Source organism: Herpailurus yagouaroundi, unplaced genomic scaffold (assembly GCF_014898765.1).
Source record: "Herpailurus yagouaroundi ecotype Mexico unplaced genomic scaffold, PumYag 483, whole genome shotgun sequence".
Lineage (NCBI taxonomy): Eukaryota > Metazoa > Chordata > Mammalia > Carnivora > Felidae > Herpailurus > Herpailurus yagouaroundi.
The window spans coordinates 3,650,154-3,672,952 of NW_024412700.1; the positions used below are offsets into that span (position 1 = coordinate 3,650,154).

Genomic DNA, 22,799 nt, shown 5'->3' on the forward strand with positions numbered 1-22,799 from the left:
CCCCCCCAAATTCCTGCTTCCTAGGCATGGTTGCCAGCCGGGCACTCCAACCCCACACCGTTTCCCTCTCTTGCTGACCCGGGAATGCAAGGCAGAGCGCAGGGCTGGCCCCCACCCGTGCCTCGCCAAAGGGGGGCTCTGGCTTCTGCCTGTCTCCTCAGTCCCCGGCCCTCAGGAACCCCCCTGCCCCCTCCCGCCGACAGCCCCCACTCCTGTTGCCGCCTGTGCTCAAGCAGGCACCCCCAGCAGACCCCGAGTTCGGGTCTCCAGTGAGGGAGATCACCAGCGGGTGTTTGGGGCTCTCCTGACCACGACCCAGGGGAGAAATGTTCCGGGGATGGGGGTGGGGCTTCTGGACAAGTTTCCCACGGGTTAAAAAAGGAACGTGATACAAAACTTTCCCCTTCCCTGCTCCGAACGCCGCGATGGACGATTCATTACGTAGGCATATGGTCGATTAAATCATTGGCTGTTGGAGATTGAGCTCTGTCTCCAGCCCCCGCCCTCCCCAGAGGTCCGGGTGGGGTTGAAGGTTCGACCGCAAGGGTCACCTCACCAGCATACGCTCTCGTCCCTATCTCTCAGAATATCACAAGGGTTTCAGAAGCTCTGTGGCAGGAAGGGAAGGCAAAGACCAAATACGTGTCTTGTTGCTGTCACACGCGGTGTTCACAGTGGCTAGGGTCTAACTCCTCCCGGGTAAGCACTCTTTGTCTCGTCTCCACCACGTTCAGCAGGGCTGAACTTGCATCTGGCGTCCTGACCTTGGGAGGCCACAGCGTCAGAGCACAGGTCCTGAGACGGCAGTAGCAGCGGGCCAGACTCGGGCCACTGGGGCCGCTGGGGCCAGGAAGACATCCGTCCCCCCGTGGGGCCCTGGGTCCCCGGCCTCGAGAAGGTACAGACCACCGAACTGCCAGCCATTTCTGCCCTGATATCTGGTCTCAGACAAGTTCTGGCCGCTTCTGTAGAGGGAGGCAGGAATTATTACAGCTCTCTGTGTGGGTATTAATAATCTTCCCAAATGAAATACCTTTAGGCTACTGTCCCATGCTGAGAACAGCCATCTGCTATGGTGGCTTTTAGCTTTTTGGACATGACCCACTTTTTGCATTTCAGCTCAATACACGGTGTCATGAGATAACAGTTTCCTTTGCCATAAGATGCACTCTGATATTTTATGTATATTTTTACATGCTGGTTTCACCCCACTACACCTATTTGTGACAGACTACAGTCCGAAAAGTATGGAGGGACTGAATTTCCCCTCTGCTTCCTAGCTGGCCTATTACAAAGGCCACACCTCTCACCTTGTTAGCAAACAGGGCCCCCATACAGTTGTACAGGTTGTGCACTGCACAACTTCAAAATGCCGCAGGAACCTGGTGCTATACAGTATGTAACAGCACGGGGTAGCTCTATCGATAGCAAATGATGTGGCTCTGTCTAAACGGACTTATCAGCAATTAAATTAAATTAATCCCGATTTGCCAAAACAGTGAGTCACTAAAGCTTTCTGAGCCTCGTCTTCTGTATTTTTTTTTTAAGTTTTAATGTTTATTTATTTTTGAGAAAGAGAGAGAGACAGAGCATGGGCAGGGGGAGGGGCAGAGAGAGAGGGAGACACAGAATCTGAAGCAGCTCCAGGCTCTGAGCTGTCAGCACAGAGCCCGACGCGGGGCTCGAACCCACGAACCGTGAGATCGTGACCGGAGCCCAAGTCGGACGCTTCACCCACTGAGCTCCCCGGGAACCCCTCATCGTCTATATTTCTAAAATGAGGCTAATTAAGGGTGCCTGGCAGGCTCAGTCGGTAGAGTGTGCAACTCTATCTCACGGTTGTGAGTTTGAGCCCCACACGGGGCTTAGAGATTACTTGGGAAAAAAAAAAAGGAAAGGGAGCCAATTAAAGTGGCCTTATTTACTTTGCAGAGCTGTTAAAAGAATTTAATGAAAGAGGCTTTACGTCCTGGTCTAAATCATCGTCATCTTTGATCGATGAGATCTACTCTCTTTGAACTTTCCAAGTTTCGAGGCCTCAGTCACGGGAAAGGGGACCTTTGTGCTCCCACCTTCACCTACTGCACAGAGAAGTGGGTCCTGGGTCCTGCGCACCGAGTTCGGGGTTTCGATCCGTAGAAGCAAGCGTAAGCCCTCACCCCCCCCCGCTCCCAGACTCTGGGTCCCCATCACGAGAGCACAAGTTCATTCACGGCCCCTTCCTGGAGGCCCGCTGTCGTGCTTTTCAGGAGAGAATGAACACTTGGTTACGAAGCGATCGTAGAACAGCCACCTCCGGACGGTGTTGTGCTGTCTGCTCACCGTGGGTCACTATGACCGTCACAAAACCACGAGGTGACCTAGAGGCTGACGTGCACGGACACGGCTTTGTCACAAGCCAGGGGAAGTATCAGGCGGCGACGGTCCCCTCGAGTGCAGCCAGCAGGAGGCTCCCTCGGCGGTCACCGGCCGGGGCCCTGGGGCCCCCAGAGCGTGCCTCCCACAGCCCCCCCTCCCGCTCCGCTGCAGAGACGCGGCCGGCGACAGGAAGACAAGCACGTCCGGCTCATTAGACAGCCGAGGCAAAACGCCACTGTGCGCGAACCAAACTTGTCCGTTCAGGAAAAGGAGAAAGGAGACTGTTTCCAACAAAGCCACCAAATCTCTGGGGTTGGTCCGGCACCGGGACTCACTCATCTGTTTCTGAGAGTATTTTTTTAAGCTTATTTATTCATTTTTGAGAGAAAGAGTGAGCGAGAAGGGGGCAGAGGGAGAGGGAGACCCAGAACCCGAAGCAGGTTCCAGGCTCCGAGCTGTCGGTACAGAGCCCGACGCGGGGCTTGAACCCGCAGACCGCGAGATCGTGACCTGAGCCGCCCAGGCGCCCCTGCTGCACCGTCTGCTTTTATAGGCCGTCCCTGAAATCGGTAACACTGGAGGCCTCCGAGCGACCTTGAGGATGATGTCGTCAAAGCCCAGGAGACGTACGTCTTCGAACCCCAGCCCCGCTTGTCGATCTCTGGTAGCCCGCTCAGCCCAGCAGGCTCGGGTCGGGTCGGGGGCCCACCGAGTCCGGGCGGCAAGTGTTGGGAGGCCTGGCCGGTCACAACTCCGACAAATGGGGGCCTCTGCCCACCCGTGCTGGGGTGGGGAGCCGTTGGCGGCTCTCGTGTCCCTCCAGGACCCCCCACTCGTCCACGTTCACATCTGTGAGCGGGACGCAGAGGAGGCGCTCTCAGAAACCCCTCATGTCCCCGGAGGGGGCCTTTCAGCCCCGGCGGTTGGGTTTTCATCCGGGAGGCTCCCGAGGCAGGGGAGGGGAGGGGGCAGAGCTGTGGAAGGAGGGGCGGCCGATAAGCCGTGCTCTCCGGGAGTAGCTGCGGCCTGATTCCGCGGGGGACCTTCGCGCTGAGCATACTTCACAAGTACTCTGAAGGTACCAAGGAGCACTTAAAACCCGGTTCCGGGGGCTGCCCCCGGGAGTCCATTCCTTTCTTGCTCAGCTGGAAACAACTGCCGGGCAGAGAGCAGGTCTCACTGGAAGTCGGCTGGAGCCCCGGGGAAACGGGGTGTCTCACCGGGTACGGCCCCCCCCCTCCAGTACCCTAACCCTGCCCCCAACCCCACCTGAGTCCCGCCCAGTCCTCCGAGGGACAGCTCGCCCAGCGTCCCCACCGCCCGGCATCTTGCCGGTGGCCACACGGGCGGTCGCGTCTGGGAGCCGGTGGTGTTAGCCAGCCGGTGACCCCGGGGGTCGGCCGCCCCTTTTGCTCCTGTGCGCACGGAGTCGGGGGACGGAAGACTGAAACCAGGACTCAAAGCAAAGCCAGGTCAGAGCCGGAGAGGGCCAGGGAGATGGCGTGGCCACCAGACGAGGTGGGGCCGGCGGGCGGAGGGGGGCAGGGGCCATCTGCAGCCCTGCACAGGGCAGCTTTCTCCCCGGCCGTCCTGTGGGGGCAGAACGTGCACCAGGAACCCCCTCGGGTCTTCTCACCAAGTGAGAACTGGTCCCGAGCAGGCCCCTCCTGTCCACGCCGCCCTCCCCACGCCCGCCCCGCTGCGGGCCCCGATTCACAGCGAGGAGCCCTGCGTCTCTCAACCACACTGTGCGAGGCCACCTCGGGTCGCTTCACCCCGTCCCCCTCCGAACATGGGCTCTCTCGGGGAGCGCCCCCACCCTCCCTCTGAGGACGGGGAGGCTTTCCAAGGACCTTGGGGTGTCGGCTCCCTCAGCTCGCGGATTCGTGTTCCCTTTCGTCCTCGGAGAAATGGAATGCAAAGGGAGAAGCAAAAGCAGAGAGACGCAGGAAGGTGAGGGGTCTCGTCCCTCGGGCCAGCCGCGTCCCTGAGGCCCAGGAAAGGCCCCGGGCGTCTGAGGCCTCGCCCCGCCAGGGCGGCTGCTCCAAACCTCCTCCCTCAGCGTCCTGCCAGGCACTGCTTTCGTTCCTTGCCCAACGCCAAGCTGAGCCCCCACATCCTGCAGGCTCGCGGCAGAAGGGCAGAGAAATGCCTCTGGATCCGCACCAGGCAAGAGCCGCCTGGCCCCCCCCCCCCCGTCCAAGACGGGCATTTGGAAGGGCCTGACTTCCTGCCGTGACGCCCCCCTGCATTTCCAGTGTGGCGAGCAGCCGGCCGGCCCAAGAAAACAGCGCCACGGGGTTTTGGATCACCGCAGGGGAGAGTTTGCGCAGGCCCCGGTAGCTTCCTGGGGAAGGTGGCAGGGCTCCCGAAACGATGAGGGCTTTGGGGTTATTTTGCTGCGAACTGGCCAGAGGTGGGAAAACCGACCCGCACCCCAGAGCTGAAAGCCACACGGTTCCAAAACGCAGGGGCTTTAAAGAGCAGCCTTCTGGCCGCCCCACAGACCGGCCCACATGCCCGCGGGGGAGCCCTGCCCCAGCCTGAGACCCAGGGCTCACCCGCTGCTCGTAGGCGGGACCCTGAGGTTACGGATGCGCAGGACGATGGCTTTCAAATCGCTCTGCGGACCGACGGTTTGTGGCAAACGTCGAAAAAGTTATTTCAAGTCGACGGACTCAAAGCGGGATGTCCTGTGGCAAGAGGAGGAGGGGAGAGGAGGCCCATTTTCTCCAGGTAAACGCGGGCCCCTGTCCAGAGGGCCCAGGGCCTCTAAGCCAGGCCTGGGTGAGAGCCAGGAGGCGGGAGGGCCCGCGGGTGCCCCGGCGAGCCCCCGTGCGGCCCTCCATCCACCACGGGACCCCACGCTCTGCGCGCCTGCTTCATTCCCTCCTTCCGCGACCCTCTGGTGTCTCCTGTAACCTTTGGCCTGTTACCCTGTGAGAGAGAGGTCTTCCATCGTCCTGGGCAGGCGCCCGACAGGTAACCCGCATTGTAACCTTGTATGATACTAGCACCCGGTTATTTTTGACCGTGTTGGCCCGTGCCCGGCCCTGCCTGGCTGTGGGACCCCGCTCCAGCTGGTGCCAGGGGCCCAGGGCCGCTCCTCTACAGGCTGCCGTGACCGCGTGGGGCCGGGGGAACCTGGGGATATGCGGCGACCACCGCCGGCAAAGGAGCCGCACGGATGTGCCCGTGATGCGGGTAAGCACGGTCCTTCCGGTGGCATGATGCGAACAGCGAGACCTCAGGGCCTGTCCCTGTCTGCGGCCTCAAGATGGGGCGCCCCGGGGGCCCCCCCCCCCCCCCGCTCCCTTCGCCAGCAGGCACGCAGGGCTCCTGACGGAGGTGAACATCACGCTTCGGCCCCCGTAAAGGCTGTCGTGTTCACACAGCGCAGCCCCCCCCCCCCATGAAGTCCTCGGCTGGACCCGGCCCCGCCCTCCTCCCTCTTTGATGGGCACAAAACCCCAGAAAGAGGTGGAAACAGCAAACAGCCCACCTCGATGATTTGTTCTAAGACAGAGTGCAGTGCACTGGCCAAGCGGCGAGAAGCCCCAAAGCGGCCTCCCCTCAGCTCTGAGCGACTTAGGCCACGTCAGGGAACAGCTTCACTTGTGTCTCGCTTAGGATGACATCACTGTCGGCTGGCGTGCTGGGAACGTTAGGACCTCGGTGCCGGGCGGGGGAGGAGACAGGAGCCCGGCTCCCGGCAGCCCCACCCATCCATCACACCCGCGGGTTCGGGGCCGGCCTCTCTCTAGAGGGTCTCTGTGGGGGAACAGCATCCTGTCCCCTCACACAAGAGCCCCCGTCTGTCCTGGAGACGGGTCTCGCATTCCCCCCCCTGGTAGAAACCTGTAGGTCTCGGGGTGGGGGGGGGGTGGAGTCTGGGGGAGGGTGCTCCCGTTAGGGGGGCTCGAGGCAGCCCCCCACCCCCAGCCGCTCTGGGCCCCCTGCTGGCCTCGCCCAAGAACCATGGAAACGCTATTTTTATCCTGATGAACAATAGTGCCGAAATGTCTTCCGACTTGGCAAGACACAAAATTTAGGTGCTGGGAGAGAGACTTCAATTTCAAGCTTAAAGATTACTTTGGATCCCCCAGGACTCAGAAGCAATTTAGAGCTGATACCCTGAACAAGAGGAAGGTTACAAGATTAAGACCAACTGCTGTTTGGATAAATGGTTGGTAATTGCCCATATCCGCAATTATACACTGGCACATAATTTCTTTTCCGCTACCTTTCTCCTCTCCTGCGTCCCGTCAGGATTTATTCGGAAGGAGCCCACCTTGGTCGTCTTCTGCCGAGCCTTGGTGACGTCATACTCCACCTCGTCCATCAGGGCCCTGCATGCTAGACAAGACACGAAGCGTCTGTTATCTCCGGAAGGCGCAGACTAAGGCCGCCCGGAGCCGGTCGCTAGCTCGACCCTCAGCCAGGGCGTCCCTGTCAACAGGGAAGGTACTCTCGTCCCCCGACTTTCCATCCACAAGCACAGGTGTGCAGCTTTTCAAAGACAGGTTTGAACCATCTGAGACTGAGACTGAACGCAGAACCAACTGAGACTGATTTTCTTTGTATGGCCCTTTGTACTCTGTGGTTTTTAAAACCATGTATGTTTTACGTATTCATTTAAAATATGCATGTTTGGGGGCGCCTGGGTGGCTCAGTCGGTTAAGCATCTGGCTTCAGTTCAGGTCATAATCTCGCAGTTCATGGGTTGGAGCCCTGCATCGGGCTCTGTGCTGATGGCTCGGAGCCTGGAGCCCGCTTCGGATTCTGTGTCCCCCTCTCTCTCTGCCCCTCCCCCACTTGTGTGTGCGCGTGTGCACTCTCTCTCTCTCTCTCAAGAATATATAAACATAAAAAATTTTAATGAAAAAATAAGAAAGCATATTTAAAAATGTTTAATGTTTGTTATTCTTGAGAGAGAGAGAGAGAGGGAGCAGGGGAGGGGCAGAGAGAGAGAGACAGAATCCGAAGCAGCTCCAGGCTCTGAGCCATCAGCACAGAGCCCGATGAGGGGCTCAATCCCACAAACTGCAAGATCTCGACCTGAGTCGAAGTCGGACGCTCAACTGATCGAGCCTCTCAGGCGCCCCTAAAATATGCTTTTTTAAGGAATAAAGACACAGTTGCTCCTAGTCTGTCAGGGATTCCCCAAGCCTCCCTGGGTCGCATTCATTACACTCAGGGAGCCTCCGCCTTACGGGAAAGGTTGGCCCCAAACTGGGCCCTGCTCCCAAATGACACACTTTTGCTGGATTTGAAATCGCAGGGAGCCTCTGACCCGTACCTCTTACGGGCTATACGGCGGGTTCGGTCCCTTCTTTCCAGGCACTGCCTCAGCCGCTGAGAATTCTCACCAGTAACAAGTAAATGAAGCGACGCCTCCAACACCAGCCTCATTTGCTCAGCAGAAAGCAATTTTGGACGTGCCGTCTCCGCCCAGCCGTGGCCGAGGGATGTGGAGGCGTGATGGAGACAAAGCTCCCCCATTCGGACGAGGCATAAGCAGCTTCTGTCTGACTCAAGTATTTCCGAGTCTCCCCGTGGGAACAGCACTGCCTTTACCTGCCCACGAGGTAAATTCTGGCACTGTAGACCCGACCCGGTTCTAGCGCCGTGTCCTGATTGCACACGGGACCGGGATGGCCCAGGGCCCAGGCGGCCCGATGACGACGACAAAGGCCAAACCGTCCCGATGGTGACCCACACCAATGCTGCGGGGGCTCGCTGCCCTCCTGATGCGGACCGAGCTGTGTTCCCACGCGCACAGCCCGAGACCGCAACAGTCCTCCTGGGTCCCTGGGACCACACGCGTCTCATGGCAGGGATTTCAAAGTGTTTTGCCAGCTCGTTTGAGGGGGCAAACTGTTGGTGGCTTGAACCCGTTTTGCATAACTTGTTTTGATGGCTGTTTTGATCTAAGAAAGGAGTTGCGGACACTGGGGAGGCTGTCAGGGGGACGTCCTCAAAACCGAGGGGCTGAGGAGGACTTGTCAACATGAGCACAGGGAGGGGCCGTCATCACGCGGTCTCTGGAAACTTCAAAGAATCTGAGAGGACTCGGGAAGCGTGTCCGGCCTGGCGAGTCTGCTGCTGGCCGATCTGAACAGCTCTCCGGAGGTCCTGGACACCTGTGCCCACGTGGCCAGGCCGCTCTTGGTCGGTGGTGGGGTCAAACCGTGCAGCGGGCTCGGGGGGGAGGGAGGCCCGGCCCGGCCGTGGAGGGGCTCCTGCTCGTGGGTACTGGTGCACGGTGTGCCGTGGCCCCTGGAGAAACGCCCTCCGGAACAGCCCGGCCTGCCCCCCCTCCCCCAGCTACCCGCCCCGGCAGCGAGGGACCTACGCGGGCGGCTGGCACCCCGCTTTGGCCGCAAGGACTCACACTCCCCAGAAACAACCGGTAGCAAAGTGCACCTCGGCTGAACCTGGACTTGACGGCCTTCCTCCCGCTTTCCCCGGAACGATCGTGGAATTCATCTATCGTTGGTTCGGAGTCCGTTATTTCGTCATTGGCTTATTAGGAGACATTATCTGCTTTGCTACTGGCTTGTGAAAGAGTATTATTATAAATTACAATGCCCGCCATGAACCTGTGTTAAATAGATGACCAGCAAAGAGCATCTCAGTCTCCGGGCATAATTTTCCCCCAACAAAACAGCCCCAAGGCCGTCACCAGCGGGGCATGGAAGGTGTGTGGGTCCCTGCCTAGGCCGTCCGCTCAGCGCTTTCTGCGTCCCCCGGCGGGTCTCCCCCCACCCGGGGAAAGAACGCGGAGCCTCAGACAACACGCGCGTCCTTTCCGGCACCTGTACGGCCCCGGATGGCTCTAGAAGTTGTGTTCCATGACCTTCCTTCCTGGAGAGAGAGCTGGCGCTTGCCCTTGGCCCTGGGGTCGTCCCCTCCCTTTCCCACCACGGGGGCCCCCGATGAGCTGGGCCAGGCAGCCCACAGATACTGCAGGTGAGCGGCCACAGGGGCTGGTCCCCCGCCAACCCGGACAGCGATTCCCCATCCCCTGGGAGAGTGCTCAGTCACTAGTTTGAGTTTGTCAAATCCCAGGCGAACGTAAGCCTGTGCCTCCTGGGCAGGAATCGGGGAAGATGGTCACACGCCAGCCCGATGTATGCTTATTCCCTCAACCTGGGATAAGGCGTCAGGCACCTGCAAGACCCCTTCGCCCACCCTCTGGAAGAGTCCCGATTCCCAGAATCCCACCCTGACCTGGTGACCCACCTGGGATCCTTGAGGTCTCTCTGCTCTGTGTCACAGGCCCAGGTTTCAGAGTCCAGCCTGATCAAAGGTGGCCTTGGCTCTCGAGAGCCCACAAGGCTGGACGTGGCAGGTACGGAGTGTGCCTGCCCCCCCCCCCCCGGGGCCATCGGTCATATGTTAACACCTGTTCCCTTCCACTCAGTCCCCAAGATTCGGGGCCACCGAGACAGCCATGTAAAGGATGTCTCCTGAGGACGGGCCCCTGGAGGGGCTGAGCTGATGGCCGGGCCCCTGGTGTCAGGGAGGCCCGTGTCTCCTGCATCTCTGCCCCCTTGACCCCGGGGTGGGGGGTGCGGTGGGAGGGGCCACACCCACTGGTCGAGCAGAGCATCTCAGGGTCAGAGGTGACCCCCCCCCCCCCGACACGGAAGGTTCTAGCTTCTAGGACAGGCTGGGAGGGAGGAGGGGCCTCCCCATGGAGGGGCGGCTCAATGAGAAAAGATCATTTTAGATTTCTGCCCCAGGTCACAGAACAAGTTAACAGAGTCACATCAGCGACCTGGGCCTCCAGATTTCCAGTCCGGTGTTAATTTAAATGTTAATCTGAAATCTTCACTTAAGTCACTGGAGTTTTGGGTTTATTAGAGCAGGCGGCAGGAGTGAGCCTCATGGGGGGGTTGGCGGGTCACGTTGCCTGCCAGAGGGCGAGCCCTCCTCCCCGCTGGGCCCGCCAGCCTCTTCCGTCTGTCTGCCTCCTCCCTTCTCCTGTCCTTCCTCTCTCTCTCTCTCTCTGTCTCTCTCTCTCTCTCTCTGTCGGAGTGAGATTTGGCAATGGCAAGGAGGTGGCGGTGGATGTCACGGCAGATTCAGCCTATCCCGGAGGAGCTCAGGTGCCGGAGCCTTCTGGAATCGCCTGGAATCCCAGCCCTGCAGTTAGTGAGCCACGTGGCACCGGTAGCCAGAGAGCCGCCTGGATGCGGGCGTTTACGCAGGGGACCAGGCAAGGGCCGCGAATCAGGAATCGCGGCCGCTCTCCGCCCGGCCCTGCTCTGCACGTGCCCTGGAGACTCGTGGATCAACCGGTGTTCGGGCACCTGCTGTCTTCAAGGACAAGCGCAAGGTACCAGGAAGGAGCAGGGAGGGAGAGGTCACAGACCAGGCCCTGGAAGGAACCCGCACTTGACTGGGGGTCCGTGAGCAGCACTGATGTGAGAAGGAGCCGGGGACGTGTGGACACGCGTGCAGACGCCTCGAGCAGGCAGGGCGGGTGAGGGAGGCCGGGCCAGGCAGCCCGTCCCTCAGCCGCACGTGCCGGGGAGCCCCAGACCCACCTTGGAAGGGGCCGAGCCTCAGGCCCCGGTCACAGGCTCTTGGTCACTGCTGGGGGTGTGGCCTGCCTCTTTGACAAGCACCTGTGACCACACGACGGCCACTCAAAGACCGCCCGGGGCGCCCGGGTCCGCTTAGTGGAGCCCGACACCTTTAGGGGGAGACGAAGCCCTGCCCGCTGCTCCCCACGGCGGGGAGGACACGTCGGGGAGAAGGGAGCACCACCCCCCACCCCGCCGACGAAGCAACACGCGTTCTCCTACGAGCAGAGTGGCTGATACCTGAGTCTGTCCGCAGCGCTGTGGGCCCAAGACCTCCAGAGGGTGGTGGAGTGTTGGACAGTCCCACTCGGGAGCGGAGGAGACACCAGCCCGGCCAAACCCACGTAGAAACAGCGACCCGGGGCCCGGCCACACGCCTCCTTCCTGGGTCCTCCTCCCCTGCTCCTCACCGTGCGGTGCGATCGTGGCTCCAAGGGGGACGGTCCGCAGCCGACACCCGGGATCTGTGGACGTGACGGAACTCGAGATAGGGTCTCTGCGGACGATCACGTCACGGCGGGGCCTTAATCCGGGGCGCCTGCGTGGCTCAGTCAGCTAAGCGTCAGACCTCAGCTCAGGTCATGATCTCCCAGTTCATGAGTTTGAAACCCACATCCGGCTCTGTGCTGACAGCTCAGAGCCTGGAGCCTGCTTCCGAATCTGTGCCTCCCTCTCTACTGCCCCTCCTCTGCTGGCACTCTGTCTCTCTCTGTCTCTCAAAAGTGAATAAACATTAAAAAGTTTCTTAATAAGAAAAGATGGGCCTTAACCCAATGTGACTGGTGTCTTTATAAGAGGAGAGACGCAGAGACAGACATGGGGAGGGCACCTGTGAGGACGGACGCAGGGTCTGTAAGCCAACAGTCCGCAGCCACCACCAGAAGCTGGGACGAGGCCTGAACAAACCAGGACGTGCTGAGTTCGGGCCTCAGAGAGACGCCCCGAGGACGCACAGGGACGGGCCAGGCTTGGACCGAGAGGGGCCTGTCCCGAGGTGGCTCAGCGTCCACCTCTAGGAGGAGGGGAGCCGGGGGGGATGTGTTTGGGCGGTGGGGACACATTATCATAAGAAGATGTTCTCTTTTTTCTCATTGCTTCTCGTTCAATATTATGTCTTAAGCATTATTTCCACTTGCTGCGTTGCGGTGACTTTTTAAATGTTTGCTTCGTACCCCATCAAGTAGACGTACCGTGATTTTCTCCGCTCTCCTATCTGTGCACATCAGGTGCTCCAAGTGTCTAAAAGATGCATCACGTGGGCTTGAAAATTATCTTCCTTTGCAACACAGCTGCCTTTTCCAGTTAACCTGGAGCCATCGCTCAACAAAACACTTGTGTCCTGACTCTCTTCCAGGCGCTGGGCCAGGGTGCGGGGCGGGGGGGGGGGGGGCGGGAGGCCGGGGGAGGACACACAAGGGGGAAGAGCCACGTCCCTGCCACGGCCACGGCCAGGGTCCCCACGACGGGGTCCGGGAGACAGGAGCGCAGCCGTGCCCCGAGACCGGCGGGGAGGGGGCGGGAGAAGAGGACACGCCCACCACATTCTGCCCCGAGTTGGGGGGACCCGCACAAGGTGGAGCTTCCGTAGAAGTTCCGGGGGCCTCGCAGTTCTCACTTTTGCGGTCTGGGAACAAGGAGAGGCCTCCCGGGAATGGAATCGAAGCACGGGCCCCACCCCAGACGGTGAGGGAGCCATCCTGGCCCCCGGGGGGGAGCCGCCGCGGGAGGGTGACCGCGCCTGAGGCCAGCCGAAGGCAGGGAGCCACTCGTGCCCGTGGGAAGAGTCGGGTCACGTCCAGGCCTCCGGTGTGGGGCGGCGACAGGGTACAGCGGCCCCCGTCGGGGAAGATGGGAGGCGTCCCTGACAGAGGGAGCGGGAAGGCCTGTGGGGTGAGGATACACCTGCCCGGCGAAGAGTGGAGGGAGCTGGTCCTCGGGAGAGGGGGTGTCTACACCACAGCACCGCAGTGGAAGAGCGTAAGGTGAATTTGAAGAACGATCAAAAATGGTGGCCCGAGGCCTGAGTCCGAGTGTTTCAGAGGACGACGGCGCCTGATCAGGCTGCCGGGGTGGGCAGGGACCATGCAGACCCTTGCAGGCAGAGGTGAGGAAGTATGTCTTTCTCCTCAGCCACGTGGAACCCCTGCGGTATCGTAAGGTGTGGCTTGTGATTTGTGTCTTCCGGAAACGATTCAGGCTGTCGTTAGAAGAGGCGGAGGGGACCAGGGTAGGTGCAGGTAAGCCAGCTGATAGGCTACTGCACCAGTCCCAGCAAGGGATGACCGTGGCTGGAATCACAGTAAGCGCAGAGGAGACGCTGAGAGGTGGACGACTGCGAGAGGTCTGTAGGAGGTAGCATCAGTGGGATTTCCGTTCTACTTTCTTCTGTGGTGGTGACACAGCATTCCTGTTTGGTTACCGGCAGCCACCTGTGTCAGAAAACTGACTCCCTCCCGGGTCAACCGCAGTAATTCCACGCGTGTTGCCAGTTGCTGGTCTGGGATTGCACACGTGGAGGAGCTCTGGCCGAGACACGGGGAGAAGACTTTCCTCTCTTTCACAAAGCGCAGGCACGTAGGGGCCCCGTCCGTGCCACTGCACAGGAGGCAGTGTGGGCCGTGCAGCAGGAAGGGGGCCAGCAGGAAGGTGGAGAGCCTGGCTGTCTACCGACGTGTGGAGACTGCCACGAGCCGCTCTACTCCCGGGCTCGCTCAACTTTCTCCTCGTGGGTGAAGCCACTTGGACTTAGGGCGAATGTCGCTGGCTTGCTTCTCACGCCTGTCCTGTCTCCTAGGGTGGCCGTAACGACCACGGACGGGGCTCCCACAGCAGACAGTCCTCTCTCACGGTTCCAGAGGCCACAAGTCCACGAATAGCTACCAGCCGGGCCGGGTATCTCTCCGTGGCCCGTCCGTGGCCCCTCGTGGTCCTTCCTCTGTGCGGGCCCATGTCTGTGTCTAAAGCCCCTCTTCTTACAAGACGAGCCACACTGGACCGTGAGTTACCAATTACAATTCACTGGTCGTTAATCACAAGCCTAACCCTCACTCGGGTTATGGTCCCCAAAGACCTCTTTAAAGACCTTGTCTCCAGGGATTCCTTCCGAGGCACAAGGGGCGTAGGGCCGCAGCCGACGAATTAGGGGGGCGCACGGCTCAGCAATAAGGCGGGAGGTTTGCTACCACGACCAGGACGGCCACGGGGCAGCGGCTTCAGCACCGGTTAGCTCAGAACCTCGAAGGTCATCCGTCTCCGGGTCTGGCTCTTCGCCAGGCTCTGGCTTCCCCTGCGTGGCCGCAAGACGCTGTCCCAGCAAGGACTGAGCCGCTCTGTTGCTGCACAAAATCGGGGTTCTGTTAGCGAGGACATGCCCCGCCCAGAGGCCCCCCCACCCCCACCCCACTCACCCCTGCCGGAAACGCCCTCCTACTCCAGGCTGGTGTCAGTACCGGGCAGGGATTCAGGGAGGCAGCAGGTGGGGAGGGGTGAGGGGAGGAGGAGGCCCACCAGCTGGCTGGGAGACAAAGCCCAGCCCGGAGGCTCATGCAAATACCGCCGGCCATCCGGCTCCCCTCGCCAGCACATCTCCACGGCAACCCATCCGCGTGAGCGACTCCCCATCGAGTTTTAACCCAAATTATATTTTCCAGGCCTAAAATCGGCGTCACTGTGAGAAGGAGAACTCATGCTAACAACTTTAGGAGGCTCCGGACGTGAGGCAAAGAGAGATCAATGGCAAAAAAAAAAAAGAAAAAAGAAAAAAAGGCAAATCTTACAATATTTTACTCAGAACCCACCCCACAGGCGTTTTCCATCTGTATGATTTTAAGAGAAAGAAGCGATATTAGACTTCGTTACTGCTGGTGTTTGTTTTCCAGGGAATATTCTAGTTGCGCTGTAATTCTATTTACCTACACTCTTACTCAGTCATCCTTGATGTTCGGGATAATGGCCTTTAGTCACCAAGGGAAGAGCTAATTAAGAGCATCAAATGCTGTTTACCCTGGGAGGAACGTGGGCAAACACACAGCCGAGAGATTTCTGGAAGTAGCAGCACACCGGTATCCCGTCGGCCTTCAGAAACCAGGGATCCAACCAACCAGAACAGCACCGGAGGCTCACTTGAAAATCGCTTTCTTTGATTCAGCTGATTCTCACCGGATGGCTCTTCGAAATCTTCCACCGGACACCTCTGGAGCATTGACTTCCTTCTGTGAGACTTGGCAATGTTAAGAAGAGTCTGGAAGAAGCTTAAAACAGGCCATTGTGATGCGGCTCAGCTCGCTGAGCGGGGCTCCCGTCCTTCGGGTCGCTGTCAGTTAAAACCCAGCACACGTGAACGAAGGATCACCGGGGACCGTGGTCCTGGAGCCACGGATCTGGACCCATCCACGGGGGGGCCGGGCTTTCGTCCGTGGGGCGCTTCCGGCCTCAACGCTGTGCCGCTCACTCCACAGGCCGTGACACTGACCCCCACGGAGCAATGTCGTTGTCATCCCGTTTTGCTGACGGGGAAACTGGAAAGTGCCTTGGCTCCTGAAGAGCCAAGATTCAACACCAGGTACGTCTCTGGAGCTCGCTCACGGCCACTTTACCCAAACGCCTTCGGGGCAGAGAGGCACTAACGCGCCTGGGGTTGGGGGGCAGCCGGCAGGCGGGGCGCCTTCCAAGGCCAACAGCGAGCCCGCGTTTGGCCACACCATCTCCCGAGGGCTCTGGAAAGCCCGTCGCGAGGCCCACCGTTTCCACCGGAAAAGGCCTGGTGTGGAAAGAAGCCGAAAGGCAGGGCTCGCCGTGAGTTCTAACAAGCCGAGGAAGAGATCACCCAGGCTGACTTCATCTCGTCACGGCGAGCCCCAGCACTCGGGTCAACGCGACCCACCGTAACCAGGGGCCCCTCCGGTCCTGCCAGGAGTCTTACCTACACGCCTCCGTCTAAAGACGCCCGCCCTTCCCAGGAAGAAAGCCATTTCCCAATAAAGTGTCAAAACATGCCCCCGTATGTTCTAAAAAGGCCACGGCTCTCCTGCCCATGGCGGCGGGGGGGGGGGGGGCGGCTCTGGCTCCATGGAGAAAGCCAGGGAGCACTCGTCAGCGAATCCCACTCGGCGGTCCCACTTGGGGCGAGGAACCTGGCCGCCGCAGAGCTGGCATTTCCAGAGAGTGACGTGCACGGCTCTTCGAAGGCTCAGGCTTGATTTCCCCGCGTGGGCACAGACCCGCCTGTAGAGGGCAGAGGGAGGAGGTCCACGGAACCACTGCTTCCTAAGCCCCGCTTTGGTGGCGATGCCGGCATTTTAAGGTGCCCTGGGGGCCGGGCCCCGAGCCGGCGTCTGGTGCCCGTTCGGCCAGACCACTCACCCTCCCGGCCGGCCGTTGCGTGAGCGTCGCTGAAGACGTCCGGGATCCACGGGGCCACGGCCACGGAGGCTGGCTGAAGACATGTCTGCCCCCAAACCGCACGACAAGCCAACTCCTGCGACGGCCCACAGCCCAAAGCCACCCTCCACTGATACCAAAAACTCGGTCCACTCAGGTAACCGAGGGCAGCGGGAAGGAGGACGAAGGTTTACAGTGAGGGATGGTGGGGGCGGGCAAGCCATTGCACCAGGCATTTTGGCTTAACTCCCCAAACCAGCCCCTCATGAGACATTCTCTGTAGGTCGAGAACCTTAGGGAACTACCCCCCCCCACCACCACCACCGCTACCAACCCTTTATGAACACGAAACAAAGCAAACATCATGCAGGTTTCTTTTTTCAACCAGGGTGAATAACCATTATTATATCTCCGCTCTTAAAACGCCATCGTTATGGCTTTTAAGTGAGGATTCAAATCGGAGGGAAAAAGCTACTTTAAAAGCGGGCAGCTTTTGTCTCTTGTGTATTCCACAGGCAAACCCGGGTAAAAGCAGGTTTACATTTTTAAATCAAGGTGCCGAGGGGCACCTGGGCAACTCAGTCGGTGAAGAGTCTGACTTTGGCTCAGGGTCACGATCTCACGGTCCGTGGGTTCGAGCCCCGCGTCGGGCTCTGTGCCGACAGCTCGGAGCCTGGAGCCCACTTCGGATTCTGTGTCTCCCTCTCTCTCTGCCCCTCCCCTGCTCTGTCTCTGTCTCTCTGTCTCTCTCTCTCAAAAATAAATAAAGATTTAAAAATAGATAAATCAATCCATCGATCGATCAGGTGCCAAGGACTCAGAGAAAGACTCACAAATCACGGCCGCCACACTAATGCACGCTGCTCTTTGAGTACCCACCGTGTGGATTCTCAGAACACGAGACTGGCCCCTGCCGGAACTAAGGGGTGTGAAAAGTAAACAGAACCCAGTATGTGCTCTTCCTTAGAGGGGGGTGAGGAAGGGGCGGCCCTGCAACAGGGACAACATGGCGAAGCCCTGGTTTAACTGTCGGCGAAAGGGAAGCCTGAAGGTTAGCATCAGGCGAGGAGGGATCCTGGCGTCAACCGTGAAGGGTATTTGAAGAGAAGGAGGCGAGTCACGTAGCATGCTGGGTTGTCGTCCCCATTCGCTCAGCCCTCTGTCCGTGTCATTTGCTGCGGACATTTGCAGTGTCCTGGCCCACGCCTCGCCGCTGGCCCAGACATCTGACGTGCCAATGGACTGTGGTAGGCGCGACAGCCTTCGGCTCTGAGCCTGCGCCCCCGAGGCATCATTTACCTCCACTTGCCCCGTGACCCTTGCGGGAGAAGAACGGGCCCCAGGCGGCCGGTGGGTCAGAGGAGAAGGGGCCACGTCCGGCGTATACGTGAACCCACCCTGCCCCTTGCAGCCGCCTGCTGGGCCCCGTGCCATTAGACTCGCGATTAGGCAGCAACCGCTGAGGGACACCCGCGTGTGAGCGGGGCGAGGAGTGGGAGATCGGGTTACGAACGCGGATCGGTTTATACGGTTCAGGGTCTCATCTGTGCCCCGGAAGGTCCGACATTTCATCAGTCACAAAACCTCTCTGTTGAAATGTGTGTCCAAGTCAAGGAAGAGCCGAGACCTTGGAGGCTGGTGCTGGGGTTTTTGTGATTTGCTTCCCAGGTCTAGGAGACTATGGAGCAGCCCAGGGAAGACGGGTGTTTAGAAAGACCCCCAAATGCTTGCATTTTCCTGTACCTAAAGGGGCGGATCTATGTTGATGTCCTGCACTGGCTCCCGCTGGCTGGCGTCTGGGGAGGGTGCTGGGACCCCAGCCGCCTCGTCTCCTGGCCCCTGGGGAGGCGGCGCTCCCTGATTCCCTGCTCTGGGTGGCGGCGAACCTCTCGTCCTGGCCCGCAGACTGTGAGCGTGGGCGCCGCTGTCGTTTGGGGCCCCGGCCTGCGTCCCGGCCAGGACCTGCCCAGCTCTGAGCGCCCACAACCCTGGGGGTGGCCGCGCGACGTGCTCGTGGGGCTCAGGGGTCGTTGGTGACCGCCCGAGACGCGCGGGTCTCACCTACCTCAGACCCCGTGAGATTCGGAGCTGGCAGGTGGATCTGTGGGTCTGGTCGCCGGCCTGCCCAACTGAAGGGACCCCCAGGGAAGCAGACCCCACTGGGCAGAACCAGGGGCCCCACCGGCCCTGTGCATAAGGAAGTCGCTTGCCACTATGGCTCCTGGCCAGGACACCCGTCCCCTGAGGCGGCTACGACCGTGGTTCCTGGGACACAGGCTGGTGGGGCCTCGGAGCCTGGGAGCGGTCTGCTGTTGCCGTCTGGGAGCTCTTACCGATTTGTGAACAAACCCTGCATCTCCATTGCGCGCTGGGCCTCTCCAACGATACAGCCGGTCCCGTCATGGGGCCTCCGTGACCAACAGCTGACCACCAGCTCCGAGCAGGGGGTCTGAGTGGAGAGCCAGCCCTCTGTGCTAGGCCAGGCTGGGGACCTGGGCCTGGGAGAAGGGCACCGAGGCCAGGTGAGGCGGGAGCCACGGCTCTGGGCCGTGCACAGCAGTCAGACCTGAGAGCCAGTTGGGGACCCCGCGGCCGGGGGTGCCAGCCTGGCACATGTGAGGCCTGGCGGTGCGAGGGATGGTTTCCCCCAGCACTCAGGGTGCCGGCCCCCTGAGGCCGCCCTAGGAACACGTGCTCGCACCCACAGTTCTCTATGGGGCCCTGGGGCACAGAGTCCGGTGGCTCGGAAGCAGTCGGGGCTCAGACTGACGGCCACACACAGTGGCAAAGCTGGGTGGGAAGGAGGAGGAAACCAGGCAGGAAACGTTGAAGTCCCCACGTGCAGAACGTCCAGACCGGACAGCAAGACGGAGGAGGAAGCTGAGCTTTTTGGAGGGCAGTGACTGTATGGGGCACCTGCTTGGGGGGGCGGGTGGTGGGGGAGGAAGAGGCGGGGCCCCCAGGACAGGGACCATGGGGAGCCCAGGACCCTCTGTCCCAGCAGCCGCACTGAGTATTTCTACGTGGAGTCCTGACGGAGACGGCGAGGGCTCCGGTCACTTTCGGGAAGGCGGCTGTACAGCGTGCAGCTGTGTGTCACCGCACGGGGGGCGGCTCCGGTCCCAGAAGGTCGCCTACGGCTCACCTTTCTTCAGGGACACAGCCAGGCCCGAGAAGATCTTTACCATCTCCCGATACTGAATGAACTTGTTAAAGCATTTTTAGTGTAATGAAAACATTAGATCAATTCCGAGCGCTGATAGTTGTCATTAAATCAATAGCCCGCGCGGGCCATCACGCTGACGGCTGACACGCGGGCCTGAAGGTCTGCTGACAACTGCAGAGACCGAGGACTGCCCTCTGCAGAGCTGCGGGGAAGGAGGGGCGGAGAGAGATAAAAATCTGCTGCCCAGGAGGAGAGGGAAAGAGGAGACTGTCAACGGGTGTCCTGAGAACAGTGGGGTGACAAGGCAGGTGGTTCGTCAGGAAACGCGCCGGCTGGCACAGCTTAGTAGGGGTAGGGCGGGAGGAGCAGGGTCTTTGTTGTGCCTCTGCGCTCACACCCAGTAGGGTTCTTACCACTCACTCACCCTTTGTCTCTCCTCCAAATGAGCCGAACAAAGAAAGTAGGGGTAGAAATGACTCCTGTGGCGGCAGCCCAGTGGGAGCCTCAGGGATGGGCGCCACTGGAAGGCCAGCCGTTTGTGGGGCTCGGGTCCCCGAGGGCAGGCCCCCTGGCAGCAGCCAACACACCCACTGGAAGGAGGCTGCTTTGAGGAGCGCTCCAACTGGGTCCCGCTGCGCGTTTCCCAGCTTTCGGGGAGAAAGGGGAACTGGTCCAGGATGACAAGAACACCGACGTCTGCGGGAGGGTTAGGGCCCTAAAGACCCATCACGCGCGCTCTGCGGGCAGGACGGGGTGGGAAGGAGTTCGCCACGGGGCGTCACGGGGCCACAAGCGTGGAAGACATTGGGGCCAGTGCGTGGCAGGGGGGTGTCTGTGGGTGAGTCTGGAGACCCACAGAAGGGGGTAGATGAGGGCGTGAAGGGCTGGGACCCCAGTCAGAGTGGGAGAAGGTCCATCTGGAGAAGTAGAATGATCTAGAAAGTGTGAACCATTGGCAGGACGGAAGCACATTGACAATTACTCACAGATGACACCTGTAAAATGCAAATGAACCCGCCCGCAGAGGAGTGCCAGGACGCTCAGAGAATTCACCAAAGCGGCTGATTACAAGTTTATACGAGAAAGTAGGACTCCTATGAACTAATGAGAAAGCACGAAGGAAGAAAAGAACTCATGAACCCGGCAATAACAAAAAAGATACTCCAGCTAGAAATAAACAGAAAGACAAGCGTTTTAGGGCAGCGACCCCACCCTTTAGGAATCCAGTGCTTAGGATCCGCGACGAAAACCCTTAACTCTCCGAGGACATAGTAAATGGAAGTGAACGAATAGCTTGCTGTTGGCTACGAGGCTTAGCAGTGGTGAAGGTGGACGTTCTCCACAGGCCCCGTGGGCTGGCCCCGAGCCCCGGCTGGGACAGGAGGCCAAACAGCAAAGGAGCCAGGTCATGAAGTGTCTTACAGGCCACGGCAGGCAACGGGACTTTATTCTAAGAGCGATAGGGAGCCATCGAAGACTTTAAAATATAAGCAAGTCACTCTGGCTTTGTGTGGAGAGTGGGTTGGAGGGACAGGGAGGGAAGCGAAAGCGGGTCAGGGACCAACAAGGAGCCAGAGGAGGGTGGCTTCACTGGGTTCCGGCATCGGACGCGTTTGGAGCAGCGCCATCGGGCCCTGGCCGTGGAGTGAATCTTGGGAGGGGAGCAGAGGAAGGAGTCACAGGCGGTGGCACCTGGTTCTTGGCTCCTACCGCTGGGTGGCAGGGGGGGCCGTTCAATGAGAAGACAGGACAGCAGGTGACGTGGGCGGGAGCAGAGCGGGGAGGTCCGATTTGGAACCGTGAGGGCTGGGAATCCCAGTGGGCGCTGTGCACGCGACTCTCAACGCAGGAAAAAGGGCTGTGTGGAGACAGACCGTGGGGCCCTCTGCATCTACGTGACGAACGACGCCGGGGACCTGGCTGGGATCACGGAAATGGAGCAGGTGCACGGATTCGCCTGAGAAAGGACTTCCTGGTTCCAGGGAAGAAAGGAGTGAGCTCCACCCCCCCCCCCCCCCCACGAGAGGCGTCCTTACCTACAGCCCGGCTGTGCAGACCCGTGGAGGCGCATCAGCCTTTCGGGGGCCTCTGCTCCTGCCTGCGCCCCGCAAGGATGGGGGGAAGGAGGGAGTTCGGGGTTACAGTTTCGGACCATCCGGGCCAGGCTCAGGCCTGGCTGGCGCCAGAGAAAGGATGGGGAGGTGTCTTACGAGCGCGGCAGAAAGGCAGGGCCTTCCCTGTGGGCAGACCCTCCTAGCAGGGCTGGCTCAGCACAGGCGGGCTGTGGGCGGTGCTGGCACAGCCCGGCCCGGAGAGAGGCCACGGGCACCACCGACCCTCCGCCCCCGTGGGGCCAGCCGGGCGTAGTTCACTTCTACCCTGAGCGGCCAAGCAGTGGGGGGCCGGCAGCCTAAACACCAAGGTGACGGGACATTCCGGGTCAGGCCACCCAAGCTCATTGTCAGGGTCCTGGCGTTCAGGGCTCGGAGCACCACAGCCTACGATCAAATATTTACAAAACACTCGTGGGCCGTCTGGGTGGCACAGTCCATTCAGCGTCTCACTCTCGATCTCGGCTCGAGTCACGATCTCAGGGCTTGTGAGCTGGAGCCCCGCGTCAGGCTCTGTGTTGACAGTTTGGAGCCTGCTTGGGCTTCTCTCTCTCTCTCTCTCTCTCTGCCCCTCCCCTGCTCGTGCTTGCTTACTCTCTCTCCAAATGAAATAAAACTTTTAAAAAAGTAAAAAATAAATAAAAACTAAAAACCACACTCATGTGTCGCCCTGTCGTATTGCGATAAAATTGCGCCAGCCCGTTTTACAGGCTAGGGCTCAGGCTTCCACCGCTCCGAGGGGTTGTCTGGTCAACAAAGGTCTTACTTCTCCAAAGTGGCTTCTGCTTCCAGAGGTCAAGGCACCATGAGGGCGACTGTCTCCCCAGCGCCTTGTACCAAGCTGGTGGAGAGCCCAGAGGCCGTAAGCCTGAGCCCCCGGCGTCGGAGGCGGGCAGAGTGGGAGAGGAGCAGTCGGGTGTTGGCGAAGAAACAGGGGCACGACAGCAAAGTCAGGGAGGGTGCAGAGGCCAGGAGGGGGCTCTGCCAGCCCGGCTGAGCGGTCGGTCAACGGTCCGCGGGATTTGGCAACGTGGTAGCCGTGGGGGAAGGGGGCACGGGTTCCCGCCGCCTCCGAATTCAGTCCCTTCCTTTCCATTTATCTGACACCTGTCAAAGTTCCGGTTCACCTTGTTTTGGCCGTGGCTTCTCCCCACAACGATTCACGGTTCCTATCTGTGCGGTCCGCAGAGG

At 60.1% G+C, this 22,799-nt stretch overlaps 1 protein-coding gene and 1 long non-coding RNA gene across 7 annotated transcripts in view; one reads left to right on the plus strand and one right to left on the minus strand.

Moving 5' to 3' along the window:
• The window catches only part of CNPY1 (canopy FGF signaling regulator 1), a 49,039-nt gene extending 37,764 nt beyond the window's left edge, over positions 1-11,275 (minus strand). For 5 of the 6 annotated variants that reach the window (XR_005787155.1, XM_040464474.1, XM_040464472.1 and 2 more), the window contains exon 1: positions 6,602-6,719. Coding sequence is in view for 5 of the 6 variants with exons in the window: in XM_040464474.1 (XP_040320408.1) it covers positions 6,602-6,700 (99 nt within the window). In the remaining variant the exon portion in view is untranslated. Of the gene's footprint in view, positions 1-6,601; positions 6,720-11,192 lie in introns of those variants that run through there. The other variant, XM_040464470.1, reaches the window with a different exon arrangement.
• On the plus strand, positions 3,669-11,198 carry LOC121022903 (uncharacterized). The gene is made up of 3 exons (XR_005787156.1): positions 3,669-6,544; positions 6,628-6,859; positions 7,699-11,198. It is a non-coding gene; the product is annotated as an uncharacterized LOC121022903 (long non-coding RNA).
• Positions 11,276-22,799: the final 11,524 nt, after the last annotated feature.